General features: G+C 39.8%; 1 protein-coding gene across 6 annotated transcripts in view; it reads right to left on the bottom strand.

The window, feature by feature from the left end:
• NFAT5 (nuclear factor of activated T cells 5) overlaps nucleotides 1-14622 on the bottom strand; it is a 125004-nt gene that overhangs the window by 14843 nt on the left and 95539 nt on the right. For all 6 annotated transcript variants that reach the window (XM_087870538.1, XM_087870539.1, XM_087870540.1 and 3 more), the window contains 4 exons: nucleotides 10184-10267; nucleotides 4406-4554; nucleotides 1221-3717; nucleotides 322-565 (listed from right to left, as the gene is read on the bottom strand). In XM_087870538.1, the coding sequence (XP_087726664.1) occupies nucleotides 330-565; nucleotides 1221-3717; nucleotides 4406-4554; nucleotides 10184-10267 (2966 nt within the window). In that variant the 3' untranslated portion in view covers nucleotides 322-329. The remainder of the gene's footprint in view (nucleotides 1-321; nucleotides 566-1220; nucleotides 3718-4405; nucleotides 4555-10183; nucleotides 10268-14622) is intronic.

The raw sequence follows: 14622 nt of genomic DNA, 5'->3' as shown, positions 1-14622 counted from the left end.
CAGACTTTCTGACTCAGTACTTCTTTCTTGAGGAAGGGAGAAATGAGACGTATTATATCCAATATATACTACATTTGTTGGATGTTCTGTCATTCCACGACAAAGAAACTTAGAGCCAGAAGGACTGCCTAGTACTAACAATACAACTACAAGCTATCATTCAGAGTAATTTATGCAGATCAAAAGAGTACCCTCTTGTGAGAAAGCCGTATTTCAAAAGAGGAGGGTCTAAAACGTGTTATTACTTAAACCCAAATCTGTAAGAGTAATACAATTTATTGATGCTTTTCAATAAAAAAGAAGCCAAAATGCAATACTTACTCATCCAGTTAAAAGGTGCCAGTCAGGTTGTTCCCTTGGTTTTGCAATGAAACAAGCAAATCAATCTTTTCAATGTTCTGGTTGGCGTTTATAGAGGATGCTAGTGAAGAATTCTCTGGCATTTGCTGAGAAAGAAGTGTTGTCACAGGTGGCTGGCCCTCATTCTGGGGTTGGCCTGCCTGACTTATGGCCATCAACTGATCTGGCAATGTAGCTGGTCCAGAAGTTAAAAGCTGACTACAGTCTGCAGAGACATTTAAAACAGAGAAGCTACCTGATTAGTTACTTTCTGTTAAGATTCATAAGAAGAGATTTATTAGTTGTTGGGGGAAATTCATTATTGTGCTTATTCAATAGAGAACTAGAAGGGAGGCACCTGGCAGCCTCCCCAAAAGGTTTTCACCAAACGGTACTGGAATTCATCCCAGGCCTCCTCTAAGTGGTATACAAATAACATCTTTGCTTCGTTAATCATAAGTCCTACACATTTTCCTTGGTATAAACATTAAAGATGAGTTCCTACCCCTGGAAACTACCTGCTTTAATTGGCAGAGATATTTTCTGTCATTCTTACTTTATTTTCCTTTCAAGCTTATAGATTAAAATGGCAAACACATTCATTTATATATTCATTTAGTCCTCCCAACAAACTTTCCGAGTAAGTACATAATATTACCACCATTTAAGATGTGGAAACTGAAGCTTTTGCAGGTCACATAACTTGTCAACGATCTCACAGTATATAGTGGTATGGCTGAGACTTGAACTCAGTTCTAAGTACAATCTGTGCTCTTAAGACCCCTGTGTTTTGCTTCCTTTTAATAAAAAAAAAATAATAATGATCTGACCATTTCAACCAGTAACATTTAAGAAATAAGAAATCAGAAAGAGTTTCTTACTATTTTGAATGCCAAATAAGAACATTCCGGAAGTCTGTTGAGATGAGCCAGGAGAATTCTGTAGTTGGTTCATTGTGCCTCCAGTAGTGTTGTGAAATAAAGTCGCCTGTGGCTGAGGTGAAGATGTGGCTCCTTGGATTCCAGGCATGTTGTTCTGAGGGGAATAAAGAGGAGACTGCTGCATGTCTTGTTGGTTCATACTGGTCTGCAAAGCAGACATGGATGCTGGAGAGAGGAACAGTGTTACTTGCTGCTCTTGAGAACTGGGTGACCCTTGGACCAACTGAATCTGAGGAGAGCTATGGAACAAGGAGGTTTGTGGCGACTCAGACTGGGTAGGACCTGGGTTCTGAAGAGAGGAAACTGTAGGCTGGTTCTGAAATTGCATGGGCTGCTGCTCTTGATTCATTGGGGCCATATTATTTTGTTGGTGAAAGATGGACTGGTTCTGTTGCTCCTGATTAGCCATTGGATTTTGATTTGGGTTGAACATCATGTTTGGTGGTGGCTGCTTCTGAGATGCCATTGTGGCCATGGTATTCTGATTACTGAACAAAATGCTCTGCTGTTGCTGCTGTTGCTGCTGCTGTTGCTGTTGCTGCTGCTGCTGCTGCTCCTGGGATGGAGAGTTACTCTGGATAGCGACTATTGGGTGCTGAGACTGGAAGATTGTTCCTTGTTGGTTCTGAGGCATTGGATTAGGAGGCAGGGAGCCCAGGGACACCTGAGGCTGGAACATACCTTGTTGGGAGGGTTGTGCCTGTTCCTGGGAAAGCATAGGGGTCTGGATGTGTGATATTGGAGCCTGCTGTTGGAAAGCAGCTTGCTGCTCAGTGTTAGATGTTGACTGAAGTGGAGAAATTGAGTTCTGAGCTGCAAAAAATGAAATCTGTTCTTCTTGGGCTACTGTGTTACTTTGAAGATTATTCATTGGACTCTGGGAAAGAAACAGGTTGGCCGACTGCTGGTCTTGAGGAACAGAAGAGCCCTGGAGCACAGCCATGGTACTCTGAGAATGAAACATTGGAGGCTGCATTTGTTCAGAGGACGTTGTAGAAGTCTGACTGTGGACAATAGGACTTGGGCTGTGGAAAATAGAACCTTGAGTTTCCTGGGAGAGGTTCTGAGCATCAGCAATAGGATTCTGAGGATGAAAAAGTGGAGCCTGTGAATGAGAAGACTGCTGCAAAAAATTCCCAGACTGGAGTGATATCATCTCATTACCTTGCTGGAATAAACCATTACCTTGTTGCTGAGTCCCATTATTCTGCACACTCATCATACTTTTTGTAGATGAAAAAAGGTTAACTTGAGGTTGACTGTCCCCACTATGTTGCATTTGGACCATGGTCTGAAAGACACTGTTCTGAATCTGCTTTGCTTGTGCACCAGTTTCTTCTCCATCTCCTGAGCTTGATGTCTGAAACATGGTCGTGCCAGGGGTTGCAACCTGTTGTGTGGTGGTTGTAGTAGTTTCATTTCCAGAAACTGCAGGTGGAGAAGAAAACAATTCACACTGCATTTGCATGTCCTCATTGGTGGATAACGCACTCATCATGTGAGAAGTCTGCTGGTAAACTGGAGATTGCTGAAGGTTCCCATTTGCTGACGCAGGTGAAGGAAATAACTCGGACTGGATCTGGGCAGCTGCCTGGCAGATACTCTGCTGCATCTCCATCACCATCGCGGCTGATGATTCCATCACTTGTTGCTGTTGCTGTTGCTGCTGTTGACTGGACAATGTGTTTTCAGTCGGTGGGTGAACACTTTCGGCTCTTCCAGCTATTAAATTATCTGCTCTAGCATGGACTGCTGGCTCTGTTGAGGAAAACATTCCAGGGCTTACGCTATTTTGAATTTGACTGACTTGTTGAAAAATGTCTGCACTAAGCTGTTCTTGAACATTCTCATTACCATCTGGAGCAGAAAATAAAACTGAAGATAACTGTTGTTGTGCCTCTAAAACTTGTTGGACCAAGTCAACATTTCCACTGCTGCCACTAGCAGTACTGCCTGTAAAACTTCCGGCTTGCAAATGCTGAATTGTATTCTGTAGCTGACTCACGCTATTCGGTGATGGGAAAATATTGGATGAAATCTGCTGCTGTAAAGTCTGTGCTTGTTCTTGCAGTGGTGACTGCTGCTGTTGCTGGGATGATTCGGTCAGGTGTGACAAATTAACCACTGTACCATCTGACTGTAGCACTTCTCTGGACTGAGTTTCTCTGGTCTGAAACTGGGTAGCCTGCTGCAGTAGTGCATCACTGTTGGGCAGCTGACTAGAAGCAGAAACTGCTGGAAAGGTACCAGGCTGTGAAATGTCCTGTGTTTGGATAGTTGTCAGGGTCTCTGGGTTGTACGTCTTGGGCTGAATCTGCTGCTGCTTTTCATTTTCAGAAGGTAAGTGGGAAGAGGATGATGATGAAAAAGACCCATTTCCTGCTATGTTAGAGATATTTTCTAATGTTTGTTGAGTTGATCCAACTGTCTTTGTAGTCTAAAAAATAAAAATCCCCAAATAATATGTCTATATAAACATTAAATTAGCTCATATACTTCAAATATTATTATTCTAAAAACATACGCATATGTGGGACCAACTTTCCACTCTACATTATTTTTTTGGGAAACAGGTAAGACTAGGATTCTCAGTGATACCATGATATCTGACTGTCATTAGGATATCTTCTTAATAAATGTTGTAAGCAAAGACAGTCAAACAAAAAATGTAATAATCAGTTATTGATGTGCTTAGGACAGGAAGAACACACTAATTCTACAGTTCAAGAATTAATAGTAAATTTAAAAATACCTCCATCTTGTGGATCACTGGTAACATTTTGGAGGGAAAAGAATAAGTGAAAAAGGGAAAGGGAGTTATAGAAAAAGACTGGGGGAAAAAAGGAAATAAAAATGTCTCAAATTCTGAAAATACTAAACTTGTACTTCCATTAATACCCCACATCCCACAGGTCTAGCTAACATTAATTCTTCACGGTACACTGGAGGCTATTTCATTTGCATGTTAAATCACTCTGAAAAGCAAAACTCATTACCTGCATCTAAAGAGAAACACATGTGAAAGAAACAGGAAAAATAAAAAGCACAAACATGGGGACAAGAAATCAAATTAGCAATTTTTATAACTGAGATGAAGATGTGGGGCACTAATCAATGTAACTCACCTTAAAAATAGGGGAAGATCTTTTTTCTGCTGTTACTTCCATTGGAGTAACATCTTCACTCTTAATCATACTGCTTGATATGAGTGGAGTGATCAGAGAATTAGGAAGAATATTTACCTTATCTAAGTTACAACCAGTAGTTTTCATTGCTGTATACACACACACAAAGAAAGAAAAGTTTAAAATCACTAACATCATCAACTATTTCATTCTATAATATGCTGACTCTTAGTCATGATTTAAATGTCTACTGTTTGATGCTATGCTGGCAGCATGATATAAAACTGGTGTATCAAAATGTGTCCTCCCTTTTTTGAAGTAGTAGTGGCTTGAGGACTTCTGAGAGGAGCCTAAGACTGGGTTAAATACCAACAAGCTTACTCAGTTCAATTACCAAACTATACCCCTCACGGCCCTTTCAAGGTATGATGAATTACACTAATCAACATGACCACAATATATTATAGGACACAGCTTAAAAATATCCAGGTTAAAGCTACTCAATTACAACTCTCCTCCTAGCATATGGTTGCCCAGCCACATAAAGTCAAAACATTTTAAGGGCTACAGGATTGTTTGAACATTTCTCTACTCAACAAAACTCAAGTGTCTCATTACATTATGCCACCAAGTAACCAGATAGACTTTGCTTTTCTAACTTAATGTCTTAGAAAACTTGTACGTGCTAAGTTAACACATGAGCACAATTTCTCTTTCATTTTTATTTTAAAAAAGATTTTATTAATTTACTTATGAGAGAGAGCACAAGTGAGAGAGAGAGTATGAGCAGGGGGAGGGGGAGGAGCAGAGGGAGAGGGAGAGGGAGAAGCAGGCTCCCCACTGAGCAGGGAGCCTATCATGGGGCTCGATCCCAGGACCCTGGAATCACGACCTGAGCCAAAGGCAGACAATTAACCTACTGAACCCAGGTGCCGCCCCAGCACATTTCTCTTTTAGACGGGGCTTACATTTTTTTTCTTTTCAGAAATTTAAACACTATTTTAGGTTTACCAATTAAATTTCCAAAGCAAAACCAGCAAGTATTTTTCACTTTTTTCTACTCCAGTTTGCAGGAATAGTTACAGATTTACACTAAGGAGAGTAACACACAGCAAATAAAGTAGGTCATACCATTTCATTATATCTCTTTTTTCTCCTTGATTCCTTTTATTTGACTTCTTTTTTGTCTAACATCTGTGCTACTGGCACTGAGTGGAGCCTAATGATACCACTAATGATAGTCTTCTGAACTGAACACCTAGCCAAATTCAGATCTAAGAGTTTACCACTACTTTGAAACCCTGTGAAGAGAAATACAAACTCCACAGAACGCATAGCTGTTAAATTTCTTAATTTGATACTGAAAAGAAACACTGGCTACAAAGGACTTTAAAATGGCATGTGGTATATGAATAGGATAGCTATCTTTGTAATAATTTGATTTAAAAATATTTGAAATTTCCTGGTCTTACTTCAACTTGTCTCACAGCTACCTGGCTAAAAACAACTCCTGTGGGAATTGATTATCTTGAGGGAGGGGAAAGTACTCATTAACTTTTGATATTCTATACTTTATTACTTTGAAAATGGATCATTTACTCCTGAGTTCTCTCAGACCTATTTTCATCTAGATTCAATGCAACTCACAATCCAATTTTGACTGAGACAAAACTTCAGATCATGCACCTGGCAGGCATTTAAAAGTATTTTAGACCCATCTCACATAACAATTTGAAAGACCATTGCTGGTGTCCTAATTTGATCCTGTGATACAGGACAGACTAACCTGCTGCTTCTGGTTTATGTGAAGCCTGTATTTGGGCCCTCTTTGGTTTTACTGTTAGTACATTGGGCCCACTGCTACCTGGCAGATGTGGGGCACGGGGTGGGTTGACCATATCAAGTTCTGCTGTTACTATTACACATGTGGGTGGGGGATGAGTTAGCCCCCAAATTTCGCTAGTGGATCAGCTGCTGTTACTAGGTATAAGTCATCCCACCAAGACTCTGCTAATCTTTGCCTTTTCTAGTCTTTGAGAGCAGGCTATTTGTGCTTATTTATTGATTTATTCTTTCTCTCTGTGCCTGTTGCCAGCTCTGAGTCACAGACTTCTCTGGTGCCCAATTCGGATAAATGGTAGATAAAACAAAACCCACGAAACTCACTTGGTGTCAATCTTCAAGTTCTACGGTCCCTAGCCAGTCCACTTTCTTCTCTCTATATTTCAAAGTGCTTTTATGATTGTTCAATTATTTCCAAGGTAATTTGGTAGATTTAGAAGGGAGGGAGGGGGAAAAGTAAGTTTATACTATTATGTCCCAGAACACCCACAACTATATCTTTAATGGACCTGTAAACAATATTAAATGGCTTGAGGGAGGTCATCCTATCTTTCCTTCCCACATTCTCATTATATATTTATGATCCTTTACAAAGTTTCAGGTACTGTTTCAGGTTCCAGTGATGATTAAGATGGATAAGTCCTAATGCCTGGAAATTTTATTTTAGTGAAGCAGGGAAAAAAAATCAAATGTGAAGTCTGTGTATTATGTAAGGGCTAGGAGAGAACTTTTAAGCCAATTCAGAAAATCGACAAGGTAAATAAGATGGACATATTTAACCATCCAAATATCAACTTGAATTTGTGAAGAATAATGGTACTGATAATTTATGCCAAACAACTTTTAAACAGTGTTCACTTCCATCCATGCCAAATAATCTTTGAAACTTAGAACAATCTTTACTACAATTTTATTATCAGCAAGCAGCATTGATGTCAAGTATAAATATGTTTGATTAAAATACAGATTAAGATTTATAAGGGAAGAAATAATAGAGTAAAAAAACGAGAGGTGTGGAAGAAATCTAAGCTGGAGCTCTGTCAACTACTAGCTGTGTGACCTTGAGCAAATCACTTAACTTCTCTAAGGCTTGGTTTATTCATCTGTAAAATGAGATTGAGATATGGTTCCTCCAAGCTCCTAAACCTTTCCATATAGCTAAAACCAGTTAGGGAAAAGTATATGCTCTCAGCTATTTTACACACTCATCCAATTAATCACTCCTTACAAAGTCAAGACTAAAAGAACGCACAGCAATCCAAGTTGACTCTTGAACAATGCGGGGGTTGAGGCACTGACCATAACACACGGTTGAAAATCCACATAGAACTTCTGACTCCCTCAAAACTTAACTGACAGCCTACTGTTAACCAGAAGCCTAACCAATAACATAAAGAGTTGATTAACACATATTTCGTATGTTATATGCATTATATATTGTTTTCTTACAATAGGCTAGAGAAAAGAATGCTTTTAACAAAATCATAAGGAAATACGCTGTATTTATTGAAAAAAATCTGCATATAAGTGGACCCGCACAGTTGAAACCTGTGTTATTCGAGGGTCAATACTTTACCCCTGGGTCCTAAACCGGTATCACAGAGTCTTTAAGCCATCTTTCTAGAGTGTCCCCTCATGTCTACTTGTACCTACACAGATACAGAAAACTTCCTGAAAATATGCTTAAGAAACTGTTAGCAGTAGTTTACACTGTATACTTAATATTATTTAATTTGTATTACTTTTGTGTTAAGGATTATAGACAATTGAGTAAAACCGAAAATGAATCATGAAATTTGGGCTCTAGATTTAATATCTTACTGAGTGAGCTGTGCAGTTATCTTCCTTACTCTCCACCCACTCCCCCCAAATCCTCTCTAAGGAATCAGAAACTTACTTTAAAGCAAAAGCTTTCAATAATATCATTATTTGGTTATCAAGTTCAAATCTTAATGTAATTGATGGCTATTTATAAGAATGTTACTTGGAAGATTCCTGCCAGAACACAAATTTAAAAGTCATTTATGTTGCTCAGCCTTCATCATTAAAGTATACTTACTTAAATATCTCAGATGATACCTTGGCATTATATTAAAGTTCTGATTTCATGGGATCATAAAAATAAGCCATATGTCAAGGAAAATTGCTGGTTCTGAAAACTATTATTTTTTCTTCATTGACAGGAATCTCCAAATAATGATATTCCATTTAAAATGACAAGTGAGAAATTTAAATCAATGTTTAATATTCAATTTAATTTTCTATCTTCAGAAAAAATTTTTATCATGATTTCACTTGATAAAACTGTCAAAATAAGGTTTGAATTGCAAAAATTAACATGTGTGTTTGTTTCTTATCCACTTTTTTAGCCTTTTAAGATTGTGATGACTAAATCATTTATTACTAAATGACTAAATCATTTATTACTAAAAATTAAACATGACATTTAAAACCTTTCAACCTTCAACTCACAATCTTGTATGAGAAATTTCACATTGGATTAGATTAGTGTCCCATCAGTCTGATACTCTATGAAAGTACAATCAAAAAATTTTGGAGAAAAGCATGGATGGCAAAGTTGGCAAAAAAATAGACCTGACTTTAATGATTCATTGATTATGGACTTATTCATCTAACAAAAATGGTTTAAATTATTTTTGCTTAGATGTGATACCTTACACACTAGAGCTCAACCTACCCTTTTTTAACACTACCTAAGTGACATTGGGCAAATTATTTAACTTCTCTGGAACCTTGGTTTCTTCATCCATGAATTGAGAATAATAAATTACCTACCTCACAGAGTTTGGAAGATTAAATGAGATAGTACCAGTAAAGAGTACGGCATATTGCCTAGCACCTAACATACATTCAATAAGTGTGAGCTATGGTTACCCATGATACAGATTTGTAAATTTCCCTGTAGTTGAACCAGATAAATTTGGCAGTTTTACATAATTCCTCACTAATCTACTCTGGAAGTGTTCATGGTCAGAAATTAAAATGACAAGCTATACTGAACGTGTTATGTATATGAATGCAGAATTTTACTACTGACAATATAAAAAAAACGCATTGCTTTTAAGTATTTTTAATTTTAAAATTTAATTTCATTTAACTCATGAATTTCATGGCAGAAAAATACAAATAAAGGCTAGAATTATAATAAATCAATGGCCATTATATAACCGACATCTTCATATATAATGGCAAAAAAGCTTCACCACTGAGTAGTTGTGTTAGAAAAAAAATTTAGTTGTGTTAAGAAAAAAAATTTACTCCATTCTCGCCCCTCCGACGCCCAAGGCATTATAGGCGGGGCACAGAGTAAAGTCTGCAAGCGGGGGGGGGGGGGGGGGGGGGGGGGGGGGACAGGAAGAGAGGAAGAGAGGAAGAGAAGGAAGAGAAGGAAGAGAAGGAAGGTCGGTCGACCTAAACATCCTGAAGATATCTTCATTGTTTCTTGGGATTGGCAGGGAGAAAAGAAAAATGTCAAAAGGAAGAATGATAATTAAAAAACCTAAAGAAACTTTTCTAATGTTGAACTTTTTCAAAATAGTTCAAATTTTGGTCTCTTCAGTTTCAGAATTTCAACATCAAATACTAATTTTGGTAGCAAGAAACTATATAGACTCTATTTTACATAAATTATTGTATTTTATACTTTTAATATTTTTAACATTGGGGAATGAAAAACATTAAACATACTCCAACATATGCTTTAAAACAGTTTGTTCATATGGCGAATAAAGGAAAATATCAAGTTGGGAAACAAGTCTCTGCATTCAGTAAAGTTAAACAAATATTTATTCTATGATATACAAGATATCCCGCTAAGCATTGCAAGTACATAAGAGAAAACATAATAGTAAGAGTTGCTAGACAAAATAAATAGGATCACCTATTTATAATGTTTGTAAAGAATCAACTTGGTACCTTTCATGGCCTCTTCAAAAGAGCAAGGTCTTGAAGGACTAGATATTTCTTTCTTCACGTTTACATTCATAACACCAGCTGCCGCTATTAAAGCAAAACAAAACAAAAAGATTGATGTATTTATTTAAACTTTTCCTTAAAAAATTGTATACCTTAAAAATCTTTAATGGAAACATTTCCCAGAAAACATTATTAAATTATTTGTTTAGCAGAAAATCTAAGCAGAAATGAGTTATGGTTTGCTTTTTTTTACAGATTTTATTTATTTGTCAGAGAGAGAGCGAGCACAAGTAGGGGGAGCAGCAGGTAGAGGGAGAAGCAGGCTCCTCGCTGAGAAAGGAGCCCAATGTGGAACTCAATCCCAGGCCCCAGGATCATGACCTGAGCCGAAAGCAGATGCTAAACCGACTGAGCCACCCGGGGTGCCCCAGAAATGAGTTTTTATAACCACCAATCTATGCCCTAAAATCCACCAATCAAATGGGCAGTAGCATATGCTTACTTACAAGAACAAAAGCAACAGCAACTTTTTAAAAGAAAACTTCTTGTAACAGTATTCATATTGATGATATGTGATGAGTAGAAGACTGATACGAAACGTTTTTTTTTCCTTAAGTAGGCTCCATGCCAGCATGGAGCCCAATGCAGCACTTGAACTCACGACCCTGAGATCAAAACCTGAGCTGAGATCAAGAGTCAGATGCCGATTTAACCAAATATTTAACCGAATGAAACACCCAGGGCTCCCCAAGACTGACATGAAACTTTAAAAAGTTATCAAATATAGGGAGGAGTAGGAGACACCGTTTTCAGCCGGTCCTCCGAGTCGAGCTGGATAGGTACCAGACCAGCCTAAACAACCACGGAACCAGCCTGAGACGCAGGAAGACGCATCTGGATCTCTACAAATGAACATCTCCAGCGCTGAGTATTGAGGTACGAAGCGGGGAGCCATGAAACTGTGCACAGATATCGGAAGATAAACGGAAGGGGGAGGGAGCCGCCGCGTTCGGGTGCCGGGAAGCGGTAGCCACTTGCACGGGAGAGCGGGCGGGGCTCACGGTCGGCACCCGCAAAACAGCAGACTGAGACCGTGAGCCGGGTGCGCGAGCCACCAGGCATCTCGCGGAACCCCGGAATCCTGGTGCGCTCACTGGATCCAGACTGAGACCAGGAGATCCGGGAGCGCGCGCGGGGCGGCTGGCGGCTGGCGGCATTAGAAACACAAAGGACAGAGACGCGCCGGCCCTGGAAGTGAGGGCTGGGACGCCGGGTGTGGGGCGCACATCCCGGGACGCTGCAGGGTTGAGCAGCACCAACAGAAACAGAGTTAAAGTGGCCAGAACGGGCCGCAATCCTTCTGTTCCGTGACAGAGGCTGAAATTTGGCCGCTGCTGCTCTGACTCTCAGAAGAGGCACAGCAAACCGCCAGGGAAAGCCGCCAGAGAACAAAAGCCTGGAAATACCGGCTCAGGGAGTGCCCATCCCCATCCCCCCTCGCAGGGGACACGGAGACTACCCAAACAGGGCTGCCTGAGTATCGGCGCGGCAGGCCCCTCCCCCAGAAGGCAGGCTGAAAAATCAAGAAGCCCACAGCCCGAGGGGCCTGGGTGGCGCAGTCATTGAGCGCCTGTCTTCGGCTTAGGGCGTGATCCCAGCGTTCCGGAAAGGAGTCCCTCATCGGGCTCCTCCGCTGGGAGCCTGCTTCTTCCTCTCCCACTCCCCTGCTTCTGTTCCCTCTCTCGCTGGTTGGCTGCCACATAAATAAATAAAATCTTTAAAGAAGAAGCCCACATCCCTAAGATCCCTATAAAACAAGGGGCACGGCCTGGGACCCAGTCAATAATTTGGGCTCTGGAAACCCCGCAACCTCTCTTCATCAGAATGACAAGAAGGAGAAGCCCCCCCCAGCAAAGAAAAGACAGTGAGACTGTGGCCTCTGCCACAGAAATAATGGATATGGATGTAACCAAATTATCAGAAATGGAATTCAGAGTAACGATGGTCAAAATGATGAGTAGAATTGAAAAAAGTATAAACGAAAAGGTTACTGAGAATATAGAATCCCTAAGGACAGAAATGAGAGCGAATCTGACAGAAATTAAAAATTCTATGAGCCAAATGCAGGCAAAACTAGAGGCTCTGACAGCCAGGGTCGCAGAAGCAGAGGAACGGGTTAGTGAATTGGAGGATGGGTTAATAGAGGAAAAAATGAAAATAGAAGATGGTCTTAAAAAAATCCACGCCCACGAATGTAGGTTACGGGAGATTACTGACTCAATGAAACGATCCAATGTTAGAATCATCGGCATCCCCGAGGGGGTGGAGAAAAACAGAGGTCTAGAAGAGATATTTGAACAAATTGTAGCTGAAAACTTCCCTAATCTAGCAAGGGAAACAAACATTCGTGTCCAAGAGGCAGAGAGGACCCCTCCCAAGCTCAACCACGACAAACCTACGCCACGTCACGTCATAGTGCATTTCTCAAATATTAGATGCAAGGATACAGTATTGAAAGCGGCCAGGGCAAAGAAATTTCTCACGTACCAAGGCAAAAGCATCAGAATTACGTCAGACCTGTCTACACAGACCTGGAATGAGAGAAAGGGTTGGGGGAGCATATTTAAAGCTCTTTCAGAGAAAAACATGCAGCCAAGGATCCTTTATCCAGCAAGACTGTCATTCAGAATTGATGGAGAAATAAAGACATTTCAGAATCGCCAGTCACTAACCAATTTTGTAACTACGAAACCAGCCCTACAGGAGATATTACGGGGGGTTCTATAAAAGTAAAAAGGCCCCAAGAGTGATACAGAACAGAAAGTCACAGCCAATACAAAAAAAGACTTTACTGGCAACATGGCAACATTAAAATCATATCTATCAGTAATCAGTCTTAATGTAAATGGTTTGAACCATCCCATAAAACGCCACAGGGTTGCAGATTGGATAAAAAGAAATGACCCATCCATTTGCTGTCTACAAGAGACTCATTTCAAACCCAAAGATGCATTCAGACTGAGAGTAAGGGGATGGAGTACCATCTTTCACGCAAATGGTCCTCAAAAGAAAGCTGGGGTAGCAATTCTCATATCAGATAAATTGGATTTTAAACTACAGACTATAGTTAGAGACGCAGAAGGGCACTATATTATTCTTAAGGGAAGTATTCAACAAGTGGATATGACAATTATAAATATATATGCCCCCAACAGGGGAGCAGCAAGATACACAAGCCAACTCTTATCCAGAATAAAGAGACATATAAATGAAAATACATTAATAGTAGGGGACCTCAACACTCCACTATCAGAAATAGACAGAACACCCTGGCAAAAACTAAGCAAAAAATCAAAGGCTTTGAATGCCATACTCGACGAGTTGGACCTCATAGATATATATAGAACACTACACCCCAGAACCAAAGAATACTCATTCTGTTCTAATGCCCATGGAACATTCTCAAGAATAGACCATGTTCTGGGACACAAAACAGGTCTCAACCAATACCAAAAGATTGAAATTATCCCCTGCATATTCTCAGACCACAACGCTCTGAAATTGGAACTCAACCACAAGGAAAAATTTGGAAGAAACTCAAACACTTGGAGACTAAGAACCATCCTGCTCAGGAATGACTCGATAAACCAGGAAATCAAAAATCAAATTAAACAATTTATGGAGACCAATGAGAATGAAAATACAACAGTCCAAAACCTATGGGATACTGCAAAGGCAGTCCTAAGGGGGAAATACATAGCCATCCAAGCCACACTCAAAAGAATAGAAAAATCTAAAATGCAGTTTTTATATTCTCACCTCAAGAAGCTGGAACAGCAACAGAGGGACAGGCCTAATCCACGCACGAGGAAGCAGTTGACCAAAATTAGAGCTGAAATCAATCAAGCAGAAACCAGAAGTACAGTAGAGCAGATCAACAGGACTAGAAGCTGGTTCTTTGAGAGAATCAATAAAATTGACAGACCACTGGCAAGACTTATCCAAAAGAAAAGAGAAAGGACCCAGATTATTAAAATTATGAATGAAAAAGGAGAGGTCACGACGAGCACCATTGAAATTGGAAGGATTATTAGAAATTTTTATCAACAGCTATATGCCAATAAACTAAGCAATCTGGAAGAGATGGAATCCTTCCTGGAAACCTATAAACTACCAAGATTGAAACCGGAAGAAATTGATTCCTTAAACAGGCCAATTAATTATGAAGAAATTGAGTCAGTGATAAACAACCTTCCAAATAACAAAACTCCAGGCCCGGACGGTTTTCCTGGGGAATTCTACCAAACATTCAAAGAAGAAATAATACCTATTCTCCTAAAGCTATTTCAAAAAATAGAAACAGAAGGAAAGCTACCAAACTCATTCTATGAGACCAATATTACCTTGATCCCCAAACCAGGCAAAGACCCCCTCAAAAA

This window comes from Ursus americanus, chromosome 21 (assembly GCF_024610735.1).
Source record: "Ursus americanus isolate L20-20 chromosome 21, mUrsAme1.1.p, whole genome shotgun sequence".
NCBI lineage: Eukaryota > Metazoa > Chordata > Mammalia > Carnivora > Ursidae > Ursus > Ursus americanus.
The sequence above is the reverse complement of the archived record's forward strand: the minus strand, read 5'-3'. Positions and strand labels throughout refer to the sequence as shown.